This window comes from Parambassis ranga, chromosome 8 (assembly GCF_900634625.1).
Source record: "Parambassis ranga chromosome 8, fParRan2.1, whole genome shotgun sequence".
NCBI classification, from domain to species: Eukaryota; Metazoa; Chordata; class Actinopteri; family Ambassidae; genus Parambassis; species Parambassis ranga.
The window spans coordinates 7,503,033-7,525,059 of NC_041029.1; the positions used below are offsets into that span (position 1 = coordinate 7,503,033).

Below are 22,027 nucleotides of genomic sequence, written 5' to 3' on the forward strand. Positions count from 1 at the left end.
TGCCCCTGTGGCCTGTTTTGAGTAGGGTCACGAAAATTGGCACACATGTTTATCACCCCAAGACGCACAAAAAAGTCTCTTGGACCCCCCCTCCAAACCCAACAGGAAGTCCGCCATTTTGAAATGTCTGTTAATTTTTGGCGATTTGTGACCCTGCTACAAAACTTTTCACGCCTCACATACTTCATCCAATCAAGCTGAAAATCACTGTGTCCACTCAGGACACGATACAGAATAGACGCATTCCAAAACTCTTACAAAAGTATTACGGTGTGGTGGGGGTGTGGCCTCAAAGTTGACCATTCGCCATTACAAAGGAACTCCCTGTATTTTTTGCCCTAACACGTAGCCCCGCTGGCCAGTTTGACACAGGATCATGAAAATTAGCACACATGTGTATCACCCCAAGACGCACAAAAAAGTCTCTTGGACCCCCGCTCCAAACCCAACAGGAAGTCCGCCATTTTGACTTTTGTGGCCATTTTTTGCCTATTTGTGACCCTGCTTCAAAACTTTTCACGCCTCACATACTTCTTGCAATTGAGCTGAAAATCACTGTGTCCACTCAGGACACCATAGGGAATAGACGCATTCCAAAACTCTTTCAAAAGTATTACCGTGTGGTGGGGGCGTGGCCTCAAATTTGACCATTCGCCATTACAAAGGAACTTGCTCTATTCTATGTAGTACTACCCATATACTTCATGCAATGTGGACAAAATCTTACACTACTGCTATGGACCCGAGTCTGAACAGATATATATGCTAATAGGATGATACGGTCATAGCGCCACCTACTGGTAGCAGGAAAGTTTGGTTGTAAACATGTGTTTGTTGTATATCTGTGGAAATGAGAGGAGGAGAGCATAGGACAGGAGAGTATAAGAGACGAGAGCATAGGAGAGAAGACTGCGATGACCCCGCGGATCGCAAGGTGCGCGAGGGCCCGCAATGCTGCTTGCAGCTTTAATTCATTTTTTTTTTTCCTTCCCCCCCTAAGATCGCATTTTTGGGGGCCTTAACATGCCCAAAAACTCACCAAACTTGGTAGAAAAATTCATTCGCCCGAAAAATTTTGAAATTTGCTGACTTTTGAAATGCACATATAAAAATGGCTCTATAGCGCCCCCAACGCGTAGCCCCTCTGGCCGGTTTGACACAGGATTATGAAAATTGGCACACATATGTATCACCTCAAGACGCACAAAAAAGTCTCTTGGACCCCCCCTCCAAACCCAACAGGAAGTCCGCCATTTGAAGGTTTGTGGCCATTTTTGGCGATGTGTGACCCTGCTGCCAAACTTTTCACGCCTCGCATACGTCATCGGATTGAGCTGAAATTCGCCGTGTCCACTCAGGACACCATAGGGAATAGACGCATTCCAAAACTCTTACAAAAGTCTGACGGTGTGGCCGGGGCGTGGCCTCAAAGTTTGACCATTTCTGAGGACACAGAAAGTCTCTATAACTTCTTCGTTTTCTGTCCGATCTGTACGAAATGTCACATGTATCATCAGAGTCTGACCCTAAACACATCTATACAACAATATTGAGGCTTTGACAGAGCGCCACCTACTGGCTACACAAAATGTTGTGTTTTCATAGGTTTTTCTGCCTGCCCCTGTGGCCTGTTTTGAGTAGGGTCACGAAAATTGGCACACATGTTTATCACCCCAAGACGCACAAAAAAGTCTCTTGGACCCCCCCTCCAAACCCAACAGGAAGTCCGCCATTTTGAAATGTCTGTTAATTTGTGGCGATTTGTGACCCTGCTACAAAACTTTTCACGCCTCGCATACTTCATCCAATCAAGCTGAAAATCACTGTGTCCACTCAGGACACGATACAGAATAGACGCATTCCAAAACTCTTACAAAAGTATTACGGTGTGGTGGGGGTGTGGCCTCAAAGTTGACCATTCGCCATTACAAATGAACTCCCTGTATTTATTGCCCTAACGCGTAGCCCCGCTGGCCAGTTTGACACAGGATCATGAAAATTGGCACACATGTGTATCACCCCAAGACGCACAAAAAAGTCTCTTGGACCCCCCCTCCAAACCCAACAGGAAGTCCGCCATTTTGACTTTTGTGGCCATTTTTTGCCTATTTGTGACCCTGCTTCAAAACTTTTCACGCATCACAAACTTCATGCAATTGAGCTGAAATTCACTGTGTCCACTCAGGACACCATAGGGAATAGACGCATTCCAAAACTCTTTCAAAAGTATTACCGTGTGGCGGGGGAGTGGCCTCAAAGTTGACCGTTCGCCATTACAAAGGAACTCGCTGTGTTTTATGCAGTACTACCCATATACTTCATGCAATGTGGACAAAGTCTTACAGTACTGCCATGGACCCGAGTCTGAACACATATATATGCTAATAGGATGATACGGTCATAGCGCCACCTACTGGTAGCAGGAAAGTGTGGTTGTAAACATGTGTTTGTTGTACATCTCTGCAAATGAGAGGAGAGGAGGGCATAGCACAGGAGAGTATAGGAGACAAGAGCATAGGAGAGAAGACAGCGATAGCCCCGCGGATCGCAAGGTGCGCGAGGGCCCGCAATGCTGCTTGCAGCTTTAATTTATATTTATTTTTGTCCAAAAAGACAATTTATAACAATTCATAACATGTTTAATTATCTTATCTCTACTGTCCTTGTATGGTCACCACATATACCTGTTTGTCGAACCTGTTTTTCTACTTATTAGGTCTATTTATTGTTTTTCTCTTTGCTTAACGGCTTCTCAAAACCATTATTTCCATTAAAACTATATTGCCGAGAACTTTTGAAAAACTGTCAAATATTCATGGCAAATGGTGTGGCCTTTTTTGTTTAAAATGACATTCTAATTTTTTTTGTTTTAATGCCCTTGGAAGCTGAATTCAGATATTTTAAAAAGGGCACTCACAATGATTTGATTGTCAGAACTGTTGCTGAGGGTTAAACCTGAAAGTATCAATGAAATTTCAAATCCAGTTACCTAGAAATCTAATGCACACAGTGTAAAAGGATTTACAATAAATAATAAACAGAGTAAGAAATGAGCACACGCCAACTGCTATGTTTCACTATATTTATATTATATCATTATCATTAAATTCATGTAGTACCTGAAACTAACCACACAGGGTGGACAGACAACACTGCCCGCCTTCAACACACGGTCCCAGCAAAGACAGAAAAGAGACAGAGAAAGGCACAAAGAGTTTTGAAATTGAGGAAAAGACACAGAACATGATAATTCGGGGGGGAAGGTGCATACAGACAAATACATGAGCAACAAAAAAACATTAGAAATGCTTAGGTAAGTTATGTGGTGTGTAAAGAAATGAGCAAGCTCTAAACTGAAGGTTAAATCAAGACAGAGCGACAGATGCAGGCAGAGGTTGATGATGAGACGACAGACACAGAAAGGCACAAGTAGAAAAAGTAGGTATTTTCATTGACATTGTCTTCTAATTGTATTTTTTCATGAATGCAGAATGAGGTTGAGGAGGAGAAGACAGAATGAAAACAAACAGAGGGATAATGGAGCCTTGAGAAAGAGGCATTATAGCAAATCTTATATATATATCTATATCTATATATAGATATAGATATATATATTTTTTTTCCTTCCTTTTATCCCAAAAATAAAAAAGGCACAAAGACATTTCAATTGAATTACTAAATGGAGTCGGAACAAGTGTTACATGGAGTAAGCATACAAAATAAAAAGGTGTCTTAAAAACAAATAAATTTAATACTATAATTCTGACCGTCATTATTATCATTATTTCCATCAATGTTATTGTTATCGTCAATAGTGTCTCTCTGAAAGAAAACACAGCTCTACCAGTTCAGCTTTGTGTGTGTCCAAGAGAAACAGAGAAAGAGAGAGAGAGAGATACACACTGAGTGATGCTGCTGAGTGTGACTGAGGTAAATGTTTCCTGACTGCTTCAGACCCAATTTATTACACACACACTGGTATAACAACACACCAATCCTAACTCCATTAAAAAAATCATTTCAGTGGTGAGGGATGTTAACAATCATCCAGCGCAGACAATAGTGCGAGTTGTTAAGAGCCTTATCAGCGTTCCTATCAGACCTGGCAACCCAGATTCTTTTTAGTAGCTGATAAGCAATCTACAATATCTTTGTAAATCCTTTATTAGGAATTGTTTACCAATCAGTAGTACCATATTGTCATTGTTAAAATATTTCTGTCAAAATCAGCAGCTGAGCTCAACATACCTTTAGTTTCAGTGGGAGTACCGCAGTTTTAAAAGCTCAACTTTTATGTATGCTTTTAGCATATAACTCACATTGGGTTTTTAATGAATCCAGTCTGACCATGGCCCATTTACACCTTTGTGCCTTCTACAGTGTATTACATCTGCGTCAAACCCAGAGAATGTCAATACACTTTGGTTTATATAACAATATGCATCTCCAATATGCAGGTGGTTTCACAACAGCTTGTTTTAGTGCTTAGTTGGTATGTTAAATAACTGTTATCTTTTAACTTTATCTTCTCTTGCTGCTGTTTTGAGCTCACATTATTGCATACTTGCATATTGCCGTTTCCAAACATTGTATTTAGTTTATGCACACTATGTTGACAGCACTTGAATTCTATGTAACAAACTTTTTGGCCCATAACTTAACAGCATACACTACACTGGCAATACAACTGCAATTTAAATTTATGAATCTGCTAAATGAAGGAAAATCAAACACCATCTAAATGCTGAAGTCTCATTAAGAGTCAACGCATCAGATTATGATCCACACCAGACCCAAAATGTCTCAGTGTGAATCAGGACAAGTTCAACAGACATAAATTGAGTATCAAACATTCATGTTCTTAGCTGAGAGTTGCTGTATTACTTTAGTTTGTGTAGATCTATAAAGTTTAAATCACCAAGAACCTGGAAACAACTCCTGGTATCTAAAACGTAGGATGTGTAAGAGTAAAGCAGTAATCTGAAGTGAATAAGTGTCATTATTTATAGAAGTATACATTCAATCACAGTGTGTTGATTATAAGTTCACATTCTAGTTCAGTTTTGGTATTTCTACCTATTTCAGTCTGACATGTTCTGACCATTTATTATATTTACGCCATCGTGACCCCATGTGCCCACAGGAACTAGCTGCAGCACTGAGCTCCAGCTGACTCACGGTTCTGTTTTTGTGTAACGTCTGCATTGAACATTTCAGCAGCTGAGCTTCTGTTCTTCACATTTTACAGAAAACTACATTCATGTTTGCAGCTGCTTTAGATGCGTTTGGCTCTATTTTAATATAAGAACAAAGTTTAAATCTAATCATGTTGTCAGACAATGTAAATAGTTTTTTTCTCTGCAACACACTCTGCTGGTTAACCTAGTATCCTGCTATGAGCCATGATCATACTTCATTTTGGTTCCAATATCTGACAACAGAAAATATGTTAGTTTGAATCTCTTGCTGACTTTTTTATATAAATTGCAGAACAGAAAAGGTGGATTTGTTATTAAAGTGAAAAAGCTGTGACAGGACTGGAGCACAATGCAGACAACTTGCTGTGTTTTTTAATGGAGTTTGCTGTAATATATTCTCTGCACCAGTGAGAGTGTAATGTTATGGGTCTACTTGCCACAGTAGAAATGTCTGTAAAGTATGTTTGGCCTCTGTCTCGCATGTGCTATCTTGGCAGGACCACTGTGAGGTATTGGGTCTGCTGGCTTCACAGGGATCAAGCTCTCACTACTATTTACTTGCATGTAGATGAAAGAGCCTGCTGTGAGGCGTACCGGCAAAAACAAAGCTTATCTGACTAAAAAGTAAAAGAAATGTACCGCTAGTTAGTGTTGTAAAGCTGCTCTCACCCGTCTCTCCGCTGCTGCTTAGTCTTCTCTCTTTCTCTTACATAGTGTTAGTACTCTTACACCTCCTCCTCTTCTCCTCCACCTCGCTAACAAAATAAAAATACTGGTTATGAATGGCTATGAATGTACGCCGCCTCATTCAATCTCACTTTCACACACACACACACACACACAGTCAGATACACACAAAACCACACGTACACCTCCTCATCCTCCTTCTCCTCCTGGCTTTCCCTTCATCAGAAGAAGGAGTACTGGTTATCGATGGCTCGGGGGGCCCTTGCTCCATCCCTCTCTTCTCCCTCCACAGCTTCTAGTTGGCGGAGAGGAGTGTCCCTGTCCCTCTCCTCCCAGTCCTCGGCTCCTCCACCACTTCCACCTCCACTGCCTCCGCTACCTCCTCCTCCTGTGGCAGCCATAGTCACCACAGTTGCTGCTGCTGCTGCTGCTGCTGCTGTTGCTCCACTTCCCCCTCCCAGCTCTGTCTCGTTTCCTCTCTCCTGGGGTGGAGTGGGAGGTGGTGGCCGCCCTGGCGGCAGGGGAGGAGGCTGAGGGGGGCTACGGGGTCTGCTGGTCAAGTCTGCAAAGAGGCAAGACAACAGACAAGAGAAAGAGAAAAGACAGAAACCGGGAAATAAGAAGTGTAAATTAAGGTAGGCAGAGGAAGGGGAAGGAGAAAGGGGAATAAGACCAGAAGTGGAAGAAGTGAAGTGACAGTGTAGTTGAAGGAAAGAAGGGTGAGAGGTAGGAGAGAGAAAGAGAAAATGACAGTGAGTGGCTGGTTAGGTGGAAGACGTCTGCGGTCATGGAATCCATAGGAGTCATGGAGGCAGTCCAATTCAAGGTACACATGCACACACACAGACACACACACAAGCAACACACAAATATACAGTAACTGTTGGACAATACATGCCTAACACTTAAATCTCATGTTTAGTAGGTACCGAAAACAGTGAGAATGAGAATCTAACAAAAGTACTCTTCTAATAGAATATATTAGAACATCTGCAGATAATTTTTACTTTTAACTGACTCATCATAAAGTGTCTTCAATGCCGGATAATATAGTGCTGGAATAAATAAATCCCCATATGAGCGTCCTGACTAAAAGGAGATATAGTCTTTAAATAAAAGTTAAACCACTTCACTCACTCCTACACACACTCTCTCAGCTGAGTCCGGTCTCACTTACACACAGTCAGAGATGGGGGTTGATGGAGAGTCGGGATGGCGCGTGGTGATGACATCACAGACTGTAGGCCGACTGCCTGCCCTGTCCCGGCCTGCAAGGGATGAGCCAACGGATACAAGACAACAGCAACAACAACAGAGAGGTCAGAACACAATGGGCAATGAAAAAGACTGCAGGGTATGAAGCCAAGCAGAGTCTTTTACCAGAATTTCCAGGATTCATTTTTGTTCCTGTATTTTAAAACAACCTCTCGATGAGCACCGATAGCTATGCTACTGTTTTCTTTATGTTTGACATAACATCTTGAATAAAGGTTGAAAGGTATGAAAATAACAAATGAGAGATGTTAGATAAAATTTTTCAGTGGTTATTTTTTTTTCCAAAAATGATTCTGGATATGTGGAGAAACCATTAAAGGAAACAGTTGAGAGGAGGTTGAAAATGTCACTTCAAGGAACAAAAACGAAATATGGCATGACTAATATAACCTCTGAAAATGGTAAGTCATGCAATGTGTACATGAAAACATGGCCAGCATGCAAATGCACAACATTTAATGTATATATGGTTTCGGCTCAACAGCACACTCACACCTAGGAGCTGACTGTCCGAAGTGATACCTTCAGGTGTAGGAACACCTGTCTGAGGAGTTCAAACTCTAACTGAACCCGTTGACCCATCTTATTGTTCAAAACCCTGATTGTCAATTAATGTCTGTTTTTACTAGCCATCATAATCTTCCTCAGTAAAATATACTTCCAGCATAAAATGTCAATGGCAACTATGACATTCTGGCAGGTGTTCCTAGTTTTAAATGTTGGTGAGTTTAGCCATACCTGGCTGGCGGACTGCAGTGGCACCCACGAAGCTGATGAGTGTTACATCGGAGGCGCCGCCAGACTCCAGAGGGATCGGGTGCACTCGGAAGTGCTCCAACATGTCAAAGATGGACTGGAACCAAAGGTGCTGCACTCGACACTGACCGTCCTCATTCAGGGATAGACGAAGATGCTGTGTGGAACAAAGCAACAACTCAAATATTAAAATCTTTAAAGTATATAATTAACAATCCCTTACACTTCATAAGTCTCTGTGTCATACAAAAAAATGAATGCAGAATACATTCCACTCAGATTCACCTTGGCCTTGCCCTGGAAGTTAAAAGTGAGGACATATTCTCCACGCCGTGTCTCACTCTGCCGAACCAGAAATACGCCGTGGCTTGCAGGGCCTCCAGCCAGCACGAGCTGAGCTGCTTTAAGGCGGGACAGGGTGCCGTGGAACCACTGACACTCACTGAGCGGGTGTTCCACTACCTCAGAAGTTGTCACCTCTGAGAAAAGGAAGGACCCTAGATAAACAAAGAACATATCCACAGTTTTAATCCAAAGTGGTGCATAAGTGACACAGCATTATATGGAGACTCATGTTCACCTGTGGCATCTGGTGTCTCGGCAAAAGGTGTGCCAAGACTAGCTCCACCTCCCCCAAGAATCCGGCCATCTGGTTCATCAAGAGGGGCCCGAGGTGGCAGCTCCGGTGGGAGTGGATCCATCAGAGGTGAGGAGCCTCCAATACCTCCATAACACACTGGCACGATCAAAAACATCCAGAGAAGTTATGAAATAGATAATTACAGTCCTAAAAGATGTTGAGAATAACTGCAAAAACTTATTATAATCTCCAATTACAATTATATCCAGGTGACACCAACGGGAAAGGGCAAAGGGAATACAATAGACATACACCAGAACGACACATCATACACTTACCTTGTGAAAGACGGTCACCGATCTCAGGTGTCCCACTGATGTCTAATGCCCCCCCACACACACCTTCAGCATCTTCCTGTTCGCTGTTAGAGAGACAGAACAGTTATAACCCACAAACCAGACACACATCTTTTATAGAGCTGTATGTTTGCCCTTGTGCCTCAGTCCATCAGACAGTACCTCAGACAGATCCCGTTCCTAATGTCACTCAGCCAAGCTCTCATCTGAACAGCATCTCGTGTCTCAATCACATACTGCGCTGATCCTTCCAACTGGAAGCAGAAGAATTCAATAGAATAGAATTCTGTCACATGTAGCATAATCGACCATTAAACAGTTTGATGACAGGAGACGTGCCAGTGTATGGTTGTGTGTATTCTGACCCACAGGAAAGGTGAGACTATGCTGATTGATTTTTACCTGCAGCAAAAAGGTGTTCTCCTTGTCAGGGACCTCCAGCGCTGTGGTGCTCCTCACATCCACAATGGAGCAGCAAGGGACAGTCAGACGAGGCTTTGATGACTAGAGAGACAAAGATTTTTTTCTGCTAAGCTGTACGATGCGCTAAAGTACCAATTTGCTTTCATGTGTTATATGGGCATATTGAAGTTCTAAAGCATAGTACACATAGTATTTAGATATTTTAGTCCAGTACAACATTAGAAACCTGTTCTTTTACTTACCTTGGGTGGAATGAAGAATTCTAAGTAGTACTCCTCTCCCCGTTCACCACCTTCTTTGTCCCTCTCTCTGAGGACCAGGCGACATTTGTGCCATCGGCCTCCTCTCCAGGGCACATTCCCCCCACTCGCCAAAGGCTGCACTGGACCCGCCTGAGCTGCCGCTGATGAAGCTGAGGCAGCATTGTTGTTATCTGTACCGTGATGCAGTAGACCAAATGAGAAGCCGGAAAAGCCATGGCTTCCACCTAACTCGTCGGTGGATGAACTGACAGTCACTCCGCCCTCCCGCACCAGCCGGCCCACCTTTCGTGGAGGACCCATAGCAGCAGCGGCGCTGCTTGGAGGCAGCATGGCAGAGTGAGAGCCAGCAGTGGTTGGCGTGAGGACAGGAGGGGGAGATCGTGATAATCTGAGTTTCTCCAGACGATGGCTCCACTTCTCTTTCTCACCTCCTTCACCATTGCTCCGCCGCCGATCCCGTGCAGCTTCCGACAGAGACAAAGAGGTGGCACTGCTTGAAGATGATGGGGGCAAAGAGGAGGAGGAGGAGTGAGGCAAGGAAAGGGGCATGGACAGAGAAACAGGCATGGTGGAGGTTGGTGTGGGAGGCTGTGTACCAGAGTTCCTCTTGGAGGCTGACACTGAGCTAGCTTCCTGCACACCCATAGTGTAGCTGTAGCTAGAGGGCAACTGGCTCTGAGCTGAGTCACTTGAGGAACTTCGCCAATGCAGGATGCCCCGTACACTCCCCCGTACACTACGACCGACACTCCGCAGTGAAAAGCGCTTCTTCAGTTTGTTTTTGGAGGAGTTGGGTGTGCTGTTACCTTTGGAGCTGGGTGGAGGAGTCAAAGAGGAAGGCGGAATCTGAGGAGTGTGGGAAGGATCAGTATTGTCCATTTCTGAGGACTCTGCTTCCCTCTCTTCTGGCTCAACATCTTCCCCAACAGGTGCCACTCCGAGCCAGCTGTCATCCTCTTCCTCAACTGGTGCCTCCCCATTTCCAGGAGCAACCATTGCCCCCCTTTCTTCACGCCTTCCATTGTTTCCTCCCACTGAGGAACAACATGACGATGAAGAAGATGGAGGCAGGACTTGGCCATGGGCATATGAATCTTGAAACCTGTCACCACTGCGGTTCTCCAACACCAACCGTGATGGAGCAGACTTGGATAAGGCTCTTGTCGTGTTTGTCTGGGGGCATGGGAGGATGGCTCCCGCTGTCGCTGAAAGGGGTGAGACCACTTCTTCTTCAAGGGAAGTAGCATCAGACTGGGGAGCCCAGCTCACCATGTCATCCCTCCCAGAAGCACAACTCGGTGGAAGCGCCCCTTCCAGCTCACTCTGAAAGTGACGAACAAAGCGGTCAGTGAAACGCCGGCAGAAGGCCGCTGCTGAGTCAGTTGAGTAGTGGGGGTTTTCTAGGAGAAAAGCCCGAAAATGGCGTGCAAAGTCACCAGCTGCAACACGGGCATGGAGCTCACAGAATTCGGTCCAGCTCAGGCAAGGCGAAGGGGATGGTGTAGGGGTGTCTGACAGGGATGACGGGTGAGCCTGAGTCGGTGGGCTCACAAGAGGGGGGAGAGGTGGAGGCCTGGGTGTCAAGGGCAACAAAGAAGGAGAAGGCGGGGAAGGTGATGGGGAAGGTGATGGAGGTAGAGGAGAGGAGTTTGCTGCCCGTGGACTGGGCGGTGTTAAAAGAGAGCCATTCATTCTCCTAAAACGTCAGGGGCACTGACTGATTTTATGATCTGTCAAATCACTTCAAACATACAACAAAAACTTGAAGTGCTTGTACAGCTGGAGCAAATGACTGGGGGCAAACACGGCACATTGGTCTACTAATTTACAAATGAATGTGAACTGAAGTGTTGCTCTCAGCCCCATCTAAAACAGAGAGCTAAAATGACAAGGTTTTTGCTACATTATTTTGTGAAATTGAACACGGGATCATTCCAGCAAGAATATAATGGTTTCAGACGGCCAGTATATAAAACGTTAGAGGAGGGGTCACTGGGTCAGCTCCTTCTTCACCATCTATCAAACATCCAAAGAAGCGTGGCCACATCCTGTATAAAGAACAGAGACACAGATTTTAACTTAGAAGAGAGAAATATACCAATGCCCAGGGAAACTTTAAAAACCTCCAATAAAACATGACCCATCTTTGTAAACCAGTTTTTTGTATTATCGTTTGACCAATAAATAGTTATATTTGCTTTTAATATAAGCACTTAAATGTTAAAATCTCTTGTGTTTTGTGTGTTAAAAGGTAAAAAGTAAAACAAAAACTGTTAATTGATTACCTTTCTGTGGCTAGCCTAATCTTTTCTCAAAGTACAAACTTCTAGGAGTATAAAACACTCCATAAGCACATTGTCTTTCGGCTGTTTACAAATGCATTATTACTGATACATCAGTATTAACAATGATGGATTTTAATATATCAGTCATAAGGGGTTGATATTTTGCTTAAGTATAATACACTTACTTTACATAAGCTGTGCAACTTTAGCTGACAATACTTGTATATGTGTTGTTGTTTTTTACAGTGACATGTATTGTTTAATTAGAGAATTAAATGCTCCCTGCAGTCCTAAATAAAATGATGAATCCTTGCTAATAGCGTTGGGTGATATAAATATTAGATAAACACGCCTCACTCGCTACCCTGCTAATATTAACTAGCAAGCAATGTGTGAGTCTTGCTCATTCAGCTTTCTTTAAAGACGTGTAACGTTAGCTTGCTAACAATAGCTACCTAACCTGAAATATCCTGCAGACCTGCCATTCATTAGGATCTGTATGCACCACCTCTAGTTATATTTAGCTAATTTTGTAATGACTACTGTACATGTCGCTGAGATGGCCACATATTGAATCAGCAGCAGCTATCGCCAAAGATTCTTTGCGAGCTAAGCTAACCGTTAGCCAGCCAGCTAGCTATTAATAAACCAGCTACCTAGCTATCAATATTGCTTTAGCACAATGTTCTGTGTCTCCTGTACCTGTATATCACAGTCCCGTGTTTTCATCCGTATCTTCGCGTGAAGCTGGTACGTCTTTCACCATTCTTTCAGTCTACATAACGGAACTATAATTTTCGTTAAGGTTGTTGTTGTTGCTAAATATGAATATTGCTATGCCTTGCTTGGACCAGTTCTTCTCGCTGTACTCCGATTCTCGCGATAGTTGGAAGGTCGGCGAGTGCAACGTCTTATTCTGGACGTCAAAAACAACTAGATTCAGAGGGATGGACAAGACTCGGTAGAAATACGAGTATAAGTACGCATCCAGTGTCGGTCCACCACTAAACTGACACCCCTCTATCCTGAAGGGGTCCCTGTTCAGGCATCACAAGAAGCAGGAACACAAAGAAACCCCAAAACCTGACTGCAATATATAATATATATATAATAGAACATAATATATATTATAGACCTATAAAAACATCATTAATTTTACACTGTTTTATTTTATTACAAGCATGATAAGAAAATTATATATATTGGAGAGGAGCACATTCACGTTCATTTGTTAGTATATCAAAATGATGGGGATGGTGGGTTGCAAGAACCATCATGACATATTTATTGTCAATAGCTATGTTTTGAATATTTACATATGCTAATTACAAATTAAGATGATGATATAATATTATATCTACATAGGACCACAGACCATTGTAACCTATATATTGTTTACAACTTCTATGATGACAAAAAAGAAGCACCATATTAAAAAAAGTTTAAATCAGTCACAGTCATCCCAAAGTCCATGATAAGAGCCCATTATAGCCAGCCCATTCAATAGTGGGCCACACACACTGACAAACTCAATTGACATGAAAGAACATAGAAGAACGCTGAAACTGGAACTGAAATATTCCCCTTTAAAATGTAGTGTAAGAGCTGTGTTTTCTGTCCTTTAATCCTCAAAATTAGGGAAACCTTAACACCTGAAGTCACTGCCTACTGTGAGATTCAACATCTGGCTCATTGTGTTTGGACACATTCATTGGTTTAATCTTTCTAAATAAAGAGAAAGGTTGAAACCCACATAGCCATATAAAATTAGATTTTCATTTTTATTGCAAAAATATCAGAGAGATTAACATAAATACAAAATTATTTATCAGCACTTTTATAAACATTACAATATTTCAGACAGCTCCAGTGATCAGAGTCTGTGTTAAGAGCCACTTTAGTCGACCTCTTCAATAGTTGGCCCCTGGGAGCCGCCTCGTGCCTCCTCTCTGCAGCCTCCTGTGGGCATCCCTCCCTGATACAACTTGCTGATGATGGGGTTGCAGACTTTCTCCAGCTCTTTCTGCTTGTGTTGGTACTCCTCTTTATCAGCCAGCTGGTTGTTCTCCAGCCAGGTGATGGTCTCATCGCACTTCTGAACCACCTTCTTCTGGTCCTCCTCACTAATTTTGCCCTTCAGGTTCTCGTCCTGCACGCTGCTCTTCATGTTGAAGGCGTACGACTCCAGGGAGTTCTTGGCAGATATTTTGTCCCTCTGAAGGTCGTCCTCAGCTTTGTATTTATCAGCGTCCTGCACCATCCTCTCGATCTCTTCTTTGCTCAGGCGGCCCTTGTCGTTGGTGATGGTGATCTTGTTCTCTTTGCCGGTGCTTTTGTCCACTGCAGACACGTTCAGAATGCCGTTGGCATCGATGTCAAAGATGACCTCGATCTGAGGGACTCCTCGTGGAGCAGGTGGGATTCCTGACAGGTCAAACTTGCCCAGCAGGTTGTTGTCTTTGGTCATGGCTCTCTCTCCCTCATAGACCTGGATCAGGACCCCGGGCTGGTTGTCAGAGTAGGTTGTGAAGACCTGTGCTTGTTTTGTGGGGATGGTGGTGTTGCGTTTGATCAGAGATGTCATGACCCCTCCAGCTGTCTCAATACCCAGGGACAGAGGCGCCACATCCAGCAGTAGCAGGTCCTGGACATTGCCTGAGGTGTCACCCGTGAGAATGGCGGCCTGGACGGCAGCACCGTAAGCCACTGCCTCGTCTGGGTTGATGCTCTTGTTCAGTTCTCGGCCGTTGAAGAAATCCTGCAGCAGCTTCTGGATTTTTGGGATTCGGGTGGAGCCTCCCACCAGAACAACGTCGTGGATCTTGGCCTTGTCCATTTTAGCATCCCTCAGAGCTTTCTCCACTGGGTCTAACGTTCCCCGGAACAGGTCAGAGCACAACTCCTCAAAGCGAGCCCTGGTGATGGAGGTGTAGAAGTCGACACCTTCAAACAGAGAGTCGATCTCAATGCTGGCCTGGGAGCTGGAGGACAGGGTCCTCTTGGCCCGCTCACAGGCTGTGCGCAGCCTCCTCAAGGCTCTCTTGTTCTGGCTGATGTCCTTCTTGTGTTTCCTCTTGAACTCCTCCACAAAGTGGTTGACCATGCGGTTGTCAAAGTCCTCTCCGCCCAGGTGAGTGTCTCCAGCCGTGGCTTTGACCTCAAAGATACCGTCTTCAATGGTAAGGATGGAGACGTCGAAGGTGCCTCCACCTAGGTCAAAGATCAGGACATTTCGTTCTCCTGATTTGCCTTTGTCCAGACCGTAGGCGATGGCCGCCGCTGTCGGCTCATTGATGATCCTCAGGACATTGAGTCCGGCAATGACGCCTGCGTCTTTAGTGGCCTGTCTCTGGGAGTCGTTGAAGTATGCTGGAACTGTGATGACTGCGCTGGAGACTTTCTGTCCAAGGTAGGCCTCAGCAATCTCCTTCATCTTCACCAGGACCATGGAGGAGATCTCCTCAGGGTAGAAGGCTTTGTCCTCCCCTTTGTACTCCACCTGAATTTTGGGCTTCCCTCCATCTGAAACCACATTGAAGGGCCAGTGCTTCATGTCAGCCTGCACCACTGACTCATCAAACTTTCTTCCAATCAGTCTCTTGGCATCAAACACAGTGTTGCTGGGGTTCAGAGCCACCTGGTTCTTGGCTGCGTCTCCAATCAGCCTCTCAGTGTCAGTGAAGGCCACGTAGCTTGGCGTGGTCCTGTTGCCCTGGTCGTTGGCGATGATTTCTACTTTTCCATGCTGGAACACCCCAACACAGGAGTAGGTGGTGCCCAGGTCGATGCCGATTGCTACACCTTTAGCTGCAGACATTTTCAGTGGTGATGGTCGCCTGAGAAACAGCAAAAGTACATTTTAGAAACTAGTAGCAGCACAATATTTATCTATTAATAAGTTGATTGATTATTATTAATTGAGATTGGCATTGTTGTTCAAATTTTGATTCAATTTCTTTTAGTTTAAATCAAAGGTGGATCCAAAAAAGCTCAAAATGAACCAAACATGGATTTTCATATTAAAGTTTTAAACTTCGTGTACGTATGAGAAATGAAGGTTGAACTTACAGTTGTGTGTTTGTTGGTCTGTGCTGAGTTGTTGTTCTTCTTCTTCTTCTCTGGATCTCCTGCTCAGTCTGCTCTGGTTGTGTCTCTGCACTCAGACCAGCCTCTTTATATCTGCCAGCTGACTGACTGGAGCCTTCTAGAGGGTTCACGCACAACGTCCTCAAGTCTGCGTCACACCATAAAGCAGCTTCCTGTTTGCCACTTCAAAATAAAATAAATACGTATTCATTTGAAGTATTTATGATTGTTATCAAACTGGACTTGTGTATAATCTAACATTGTCATCAGAGGTGTGAGGATGGCAGAGTGGAAACATCAGATGAACATAAAGAAAAGTTGTGAGAGAGCAGCAAACATCAGGACTGCCACCAGTTGTCACCACTGGCTATTTTATTTGAACTGGATATTGTCTTTTACCAGCAGCAACGGCGGTCTCTCATTGAGTCTGAGATTAGACACAGAATACTGGATATCTGATCCCATGCGGTGTGAAATATTTAACAATTGTTTGTTTTTTGTTTTTGACACATTCCAGACGTTTCTGGATGTTTCTGTTGCGGGGAAGTTTGTCTTCAATGAGACGTCACCTGTGAAACGGGCGCGAATCGAGCTCTTATTAGTCAGTTTAGTCCAAGCTAATGCGTCAATGTTTTGAAATTAATCGTATCTTTCAACCTTCAATATAAGACGGATGACACGGTTGCTGCCATGTTGTTTAACTATGTGGTCAACGGGAGATCTTTTATTTTGAAAATCTGTAACGGATGTGCCGCCTGCCACTGACTCTACGTTGACTGCAGCTTTCCTGTGAAACGTCTGGAAGCTACTAGAGACTGTTAGTGTGCTGGAACAGAGAAAGTGCTGATGTTCCACAGAGGACGGAGATGGGAGACTGGAAGGATGCAAAAAAAGGACTGTCAAAATGTATTAAAAACATAAATGAAATAAAAACTTAAAATTTAAATAGACCTTTTGTAAATGTGTCAAAATGCCATGTTTTTGTTTTAATTTGTGTCTTATTTATTGATTTTGTTTGTATGAATTACCCTATTAATAAAATAAATTCTAAAATAAAGAAATGCCTTTCCGAGTGTTACCGGACAAATTTTTGTTGAGCTGTGCATTATGACAATATAGAGTCTTGATATATTTTTTAAATCTCCACTTTTAATTAAAAACATATTTATTTAAAAAGACCAACATTTTCAGACATGGGAATTAAATGTAAACACTGTTTTCTACAACAAGATGAACAACATTATTAAAAAAACAACAGGCAGGGCAGCCTGTACTTATGTCACCTCCTTGAATACAAGTTTGTGTTGTCATTGTAGACTTGTCCTCTGCCTGTCAAAATAAAACCTGAAATCCTGATTGGACACTCAGTCGGTCTGTCTTCTGACAAACAATGTCCTTCTTCTTCACGTCAGCCATTTTTCTGTCACTTCTTCTTCACCTTCCACCTTCTCAATATTCCTCGTACACTCCTTTTGGCTGTTACCTCAAATGAAGAAAAAACACTTGGTTGTGTCTGTTACAACGTCCACCTCTGTCCCCTTTGGTTCTGTCTCATGTCAAAGGGTCAAAGGTTAAACTCATCCTCCTCTGTCCTCTTCATCAGTTTGTCCGATTGGTCACACAGCCGTTAGGTGAGGGTAGGTGGTTGTCAGAACTGGAATTTGGCGAGTTTGACCGTCTCGTGAAGAGACGCAGAGCTCCTCTGCAGATCAGGGCGAACCAGTAGAGCTGCAGGGGCCAGAGCAGTGCGGCCCCCAGGTTACACTGCCACGGGGCCACCAGAGGCACCCTGTACACCGGGATAGACGCATACCTGAAACGGCACACACAGGGTACAGTAACTAAACAATCCCCTTAGTAAACACAGCTGTTATTCAAAATACTCTTCTATAAAGCTGTTTAGAAGCAGTGCTTTTATTACATATGTATTGTCTCATAGACACAAAATCAAGATAAACATGTACCTGCTGTAGGCATAGTACAGGTAGGGGAAGAGTAACACCCGACAGCCGAAGAAGGTGAGCAGCATGACGACTCCGTTCACTTTGTGGAGCAGAGTGTGCTGCTTCTTATACTGATGACAGACACAACAAAGTACAATAAGACTTACTTCATGAATCGTAATGAATGTAACAGTCCAAACACACAGCAGGAAACACTTTGTTCTCAGCTCTGTTTTAAGCTGCAGATTCATCTCATTTTGTGCCATTAGTGACAGTATCTCACCGTCTGAGGACATTATCTCAGCAAACAATCGGAGTGTGTTCCTTTAATGGCTCTTATTTTGAAGGGACTAAAGAAGCATTGTCCTAACTTAAAGGTAATTTTTATTTCTTACTTTCATTTTGTGCTGGAAATGACAAAGAAGAGAATCATACATGTTGGTCAAATATTTGGATGATGAGAGATTACATAAAATGGTCATCAATGCCTGCTGGCACAGCTGTTGCTTCATATGTGAGGACAGAGAATTAAAGCTGCATCTTTTAGATTAGTGTTATCACATATGTGGATTAAATCTAGAGTCTTGTAATCTAGGTTAACATTGAAATCCTGTGTGGTTTTTGGATGTAAGTGGATTTCTGTGCTATGATATCACAGCGTGTCTCTCTCTCTTGCTCTCTCTCTGTGTGTGTGTGTGTGTCCCACTGTGATAACCTGAATGTCAGAGCTGGAGGTATATTACCTGGATCAGGACTTTCCCCAAGGAGACAGACGGTGTGCTGAGTTCAGGCAGAAACAGGATGCCCTGGAAGTAATCACCTTTACCCTGCCTCCAGAACTGACACACACACATCACAGGCAGAATTTTTAATTTGTTAGCATTTTTGAAGCATTATAACATCTAACACAAACAGTATACAGTAAAAAAAGTTATCTCAGTTCTCTAGAAAAAATATATTTTCATGGACTTTTAGTGGAGTCTTTGTTCAACTATGTGTAACTTAGTCAGAGGAAGAAGTGTTTAGTGTTGCTATGGTTACCAGTGAAGCGGGAAAACAAAAGGCCACCATGAAGACGTGATGCAGCACCATGAGGATCTCTGTGCGCAGGAAACCCAGCACCGCGGCTCTCACTGACCGGACACTCTGCCCTGCCTCCTCATGACCTTTGACCTGCAGCTTGTGCCAGTAACACACAAACATGGCATAGATGTCATAGGCAAAGTATGGCGTGGCAAACAGGATGTAGGACTCAGTCAGCCAGTGTCTGAGGAGGACAGAGGAAAAAAAAATGATGGATGAGAATGGAGGATCTGACTTTTTAACCTGCATGGTTAAACCAATTTCTTTAGAAAACAACTTGTGAGACAATAACCTGCTCCATCCCAACAACAACATGAACTCCCAGAGATCCTTGCAGCTCCCTGCGGCTGCCTGAGCTGTGATTTGATAATCAAATGCTGCTCAGACTCAAACCTCCGTTCTACTTTGACTGGGAAATGAGGAATCCTGGGAATTTACTGAAACTACTCACCCACCACGCCTCTGTCATCTGTCTCACCATCTACATCATTTCTTTTCCCATCATGCTCAGCATGGAGGATTAGTCTCACAGACTGAAATAGCTGTGCTGCTGGTGCTCACGAGACGTATTAGGCTCAGATTGTTAATTAGATTACAGACAGACAGCGAGGTGTGCTTAAGCTTCCATGAGATATTTCAGTTTAAAGAAAACTACTACCAATGTCTGACTATGGTTTGTTTTTAAAGTTCCACTTATTACAAATGTTGGAGCAAATTGAGACATTCAGTCTTCACCTGTCCTCCATGACGTCCCTGCAGGAAGAGGCGATGATACATCCGGCTGATGAGGCCATGATGGCTTGAATGGATGACACCAAACTGAGAGATACAAAACTTGTTTAATAGTCAAATCTGCTGCATGTCATGTCACAGTTGCTGTGAAATACTTTAAATGACTGTGTCACTCTCAAAGGTTTACATCTGCTGGATAACAGAGGCAGAAAAGAGACAACAGACATACAAACCTAGCACACTGAGAGAACCTTCAAGTGCCAAAAAATTTAAATGTTTATAAATGTTTACATTTTGTGTGCCGACTGAAGACTTGAGGAAACTAATGTAATGTGCTCAGAAGTGTGTCCATGTGCTTACCGCGTTGACACGACAGCGGCATCCCCCTCGCTCCATCCCATCAGGTGTTTCAGAGTCTGTTTGGACATCACAAAGAGGCCGGGGAAGAAGATGGAGCCGGCAGCCACAGCGGCCAGCATGGCTCCTGACTGTGTGTGTGTGTGTGCAGTTTGACTCTCTCTGTTGATGTGTTAAAAGGGGACAGAGTTGTAGCAGCTCAGAGAAGAGGATCAGGAGGGTGGCGTCTCCGCTGCCACCTGTCAGAGGAGGTGTAGTGACAAGGAGGAGGAGGGATTACACACAGCAGTGAGGGGCCAGACAAGCATCAAGGCCGGGTTACCTAAACCAGATATCTGCACCAATATTTGCATAATTTTGATTAATTGCAAATTTGCCTTAAATTAAAAAGTACACAATGAGACATAATATTATAAAGGAGAAGGTGATATGCTGAAAAGGTGTATCAATATCTGCGCATCAGCGCCCCCTGGTGTCTGACAGTATGTTCAGTGTCTTGTCTGTGGATAAAAAAAAATCGTGGATCAGTCATGTTTACGTTTGAGGTTATGAGAGGTTTGTAAACGGTCTGCATCCATTGTCTCATAATCTCATAATCCAGGCTTCATGCAGGCTCCTCACAGACCTGCATGTGTCCAAAAGAGGACAACAGTTTTAAAGGACCCACATATTTTCAGTTAAATAAGTGAATCATATGCAGTATATAGGGCAGAATGTTTTTTTAATAGGAGATTGATGCATGATTTGTGTGGACTATCCCTTTGAGCACACAAGGTCTGCAGAGACATTGTATTTACCAATTAAGTAGAAATAGTTCACAAATACACCATCAGTCTGTCCTTAAAAACAGACTCAGGTGCTTATTTGTTGCAGGAATATAACCATTTAAATCCACATAGCTGCTAATCTTCAGCACATTGTGAAATTAGCTGGTAAAATCCAGGATTAAAGCTTTATCCTAATTTGGACTCCTGTGTTAAAGTAAAATCAGTAAAATCTGAAAGAGATGTTCAACTAATTATTTTTAAACTTGCCAAATTCCCACCCAGGTAAAGCTGCAGAGAAATGACCGCTGAACATGACAGGATTATTATCCAGTGTCCATTTATTTATGTATTTATCATTCACTACTTTAACTCTAAACATTTTTTAAGAAATTCAAGTATTTGTTGGGAACACAAGTCAAAAAAAAAACCTTTTGCTAAAACAAAGACAAAAACATCAGTTTAAAACATCAGATTCATATTTATAATAATAATAATAATAATAATAAACACATCAAGTTTCTTTTCATAGAGAAAAACGGGTCTAATCTCTAAAGACGACCAGCCATCTGTCTCGCTCTGCTTTACGCCACTGAAGAGAGCTGAAACGGAGATCCTGAACGCACCCGACGGCTGATCTGAGAACAGAACGCAGGAAGGGAAAAGACCAAACACGGCTCGTCTAGTTTCAGAAGAGCTTCTAACCTGGAAGAACCTCTACGAACATGACAGAAAAAGAGTCCAGAGGGAAAACTTTGGATCAACTGCCCCCAACGCAGAAATGTAGTGCCTAAAAATAAACAGTCACTCAAACAACTCCTCACCGATGCATTTTATATTTCTTATGTCTTGTTGCTTTGCTATTTGTTACTGTAAACTGAATATTAAGAGGTCTGGAACAAATACGCTGTCTGTTGACTTCTTATAGTAACACTGCGAATTGTTAGAATGCTGTTTAATAACCACTTGTTATTGCTCCTGTTGTATATACAGTACTTAATATGTATTCGTTTTGAGCTTGAGCTGTCGGTGTTGACATCACCGACACCAGGAGACACACAAATATAATTTGTAGTGTCGAATGACACTTTTAAATTTGCATTTTAGCAAATATGTAAAACCTGTTCAAACACAATGAGGCCAGGAGTCTGACGTCCTCTGACCCACAGACTCTTTGCAATCACAATGAGCCTCATCTACACAGTATAAGGTTATAAAGAATCCCAACCTTCAAGTTTC

At 43.1% G+C, this 22,027-nt stretch overlaps 3 protein-coding genes across 3 annotated transcripts; all 3 read right to left on the reverse strand.

Annotated features, from left to right (window-relative positions):
- Positions 1 to 3,068: 3,068 nt before the first annotated feature.
- sh2b1 (SH2B adaptor protein 1) lies at positions 3,069 to 12,818 on the reverse strand. Its single transcript, XM_028412277.1, has 10 exons — positions 12,526 to 12,818; positions 9,518 to 11,586; positions 9,255 to 9,356; positions 9,015 to 9,106; positions 8,835 to 8,917; positions 8,497 to 8,652; positions 8,202 to 8,413; positions 7,899 to 8,073; positions 7,063 to 7,153; positions 3,069 to 6,447 (listed from the first exon to the last, which is right to left on the reverse strand). The coding sequence occupies exons 2-10, from the start codon at positions 11,228 to 11,230 to the stop codon at positions 6,426 to 6,428; spliced, it is 2,646 nt and encodes an 881-aa protein (XP_028268078.1). The 5' UTR covers positions 11,231 to 11,586; positions 12,526 to 12,818; the 3' UTR covers positions 3,069 to 6,425.
- A 767-nt stretch (positions 12,819 to 13,585) lies between these two features.
- On the reverse strand, positions 13,586 to 15,969 carry LOC114440043 (heat shock 70 kDa protein 1-like). Its single transcript, XM_028412307.1, has 2 exons — positions 15,892 to 15,969; positions 13,586 to 15,659 (listed from the first exon to the last, which is right to left on the reverse strand). Exon 2 carries the CDS (start codon positions 15,638 to 15,640, stop codon positions 13,721 to 13,723), a length of 1,920 nt encoding a protein of 639 aa, XP_028268108.1. The 5' UTR covers positions 15,641 to 15,659; positions 15,892 to 15,969; the 3' UTR covers positions 13,586 to 13,720.
- Positions 15,970 to 17,508: 1,539 nt separating this feature from the next.
- Positions 17,509 to 20,146, reverse strand: LOC114439934 (protein FAM57B-like). Its single transcript, XM_028412145.1, has 6 exons — positions 20,028 to 20,146; positions 19,671 to 19,754; positions 18,894 to 19,119; positions 18,596 to 18,691; positions 17,874 to 17,983; positions 17,509 to 17,722 (listed from the first exon to the last, which is right to left on the reverse strand). Exons 1-6 carry the CDS (start codon positions 20,144 to 20,146, stop codon positions 17,509 to 17,511), a joined length of 849 nt encoding a protein of 282 aa, XP_028267946.1.
- Between the last annotated feature and the right edge of the window lie 1,881 nt (positions 20,147 to 22,027).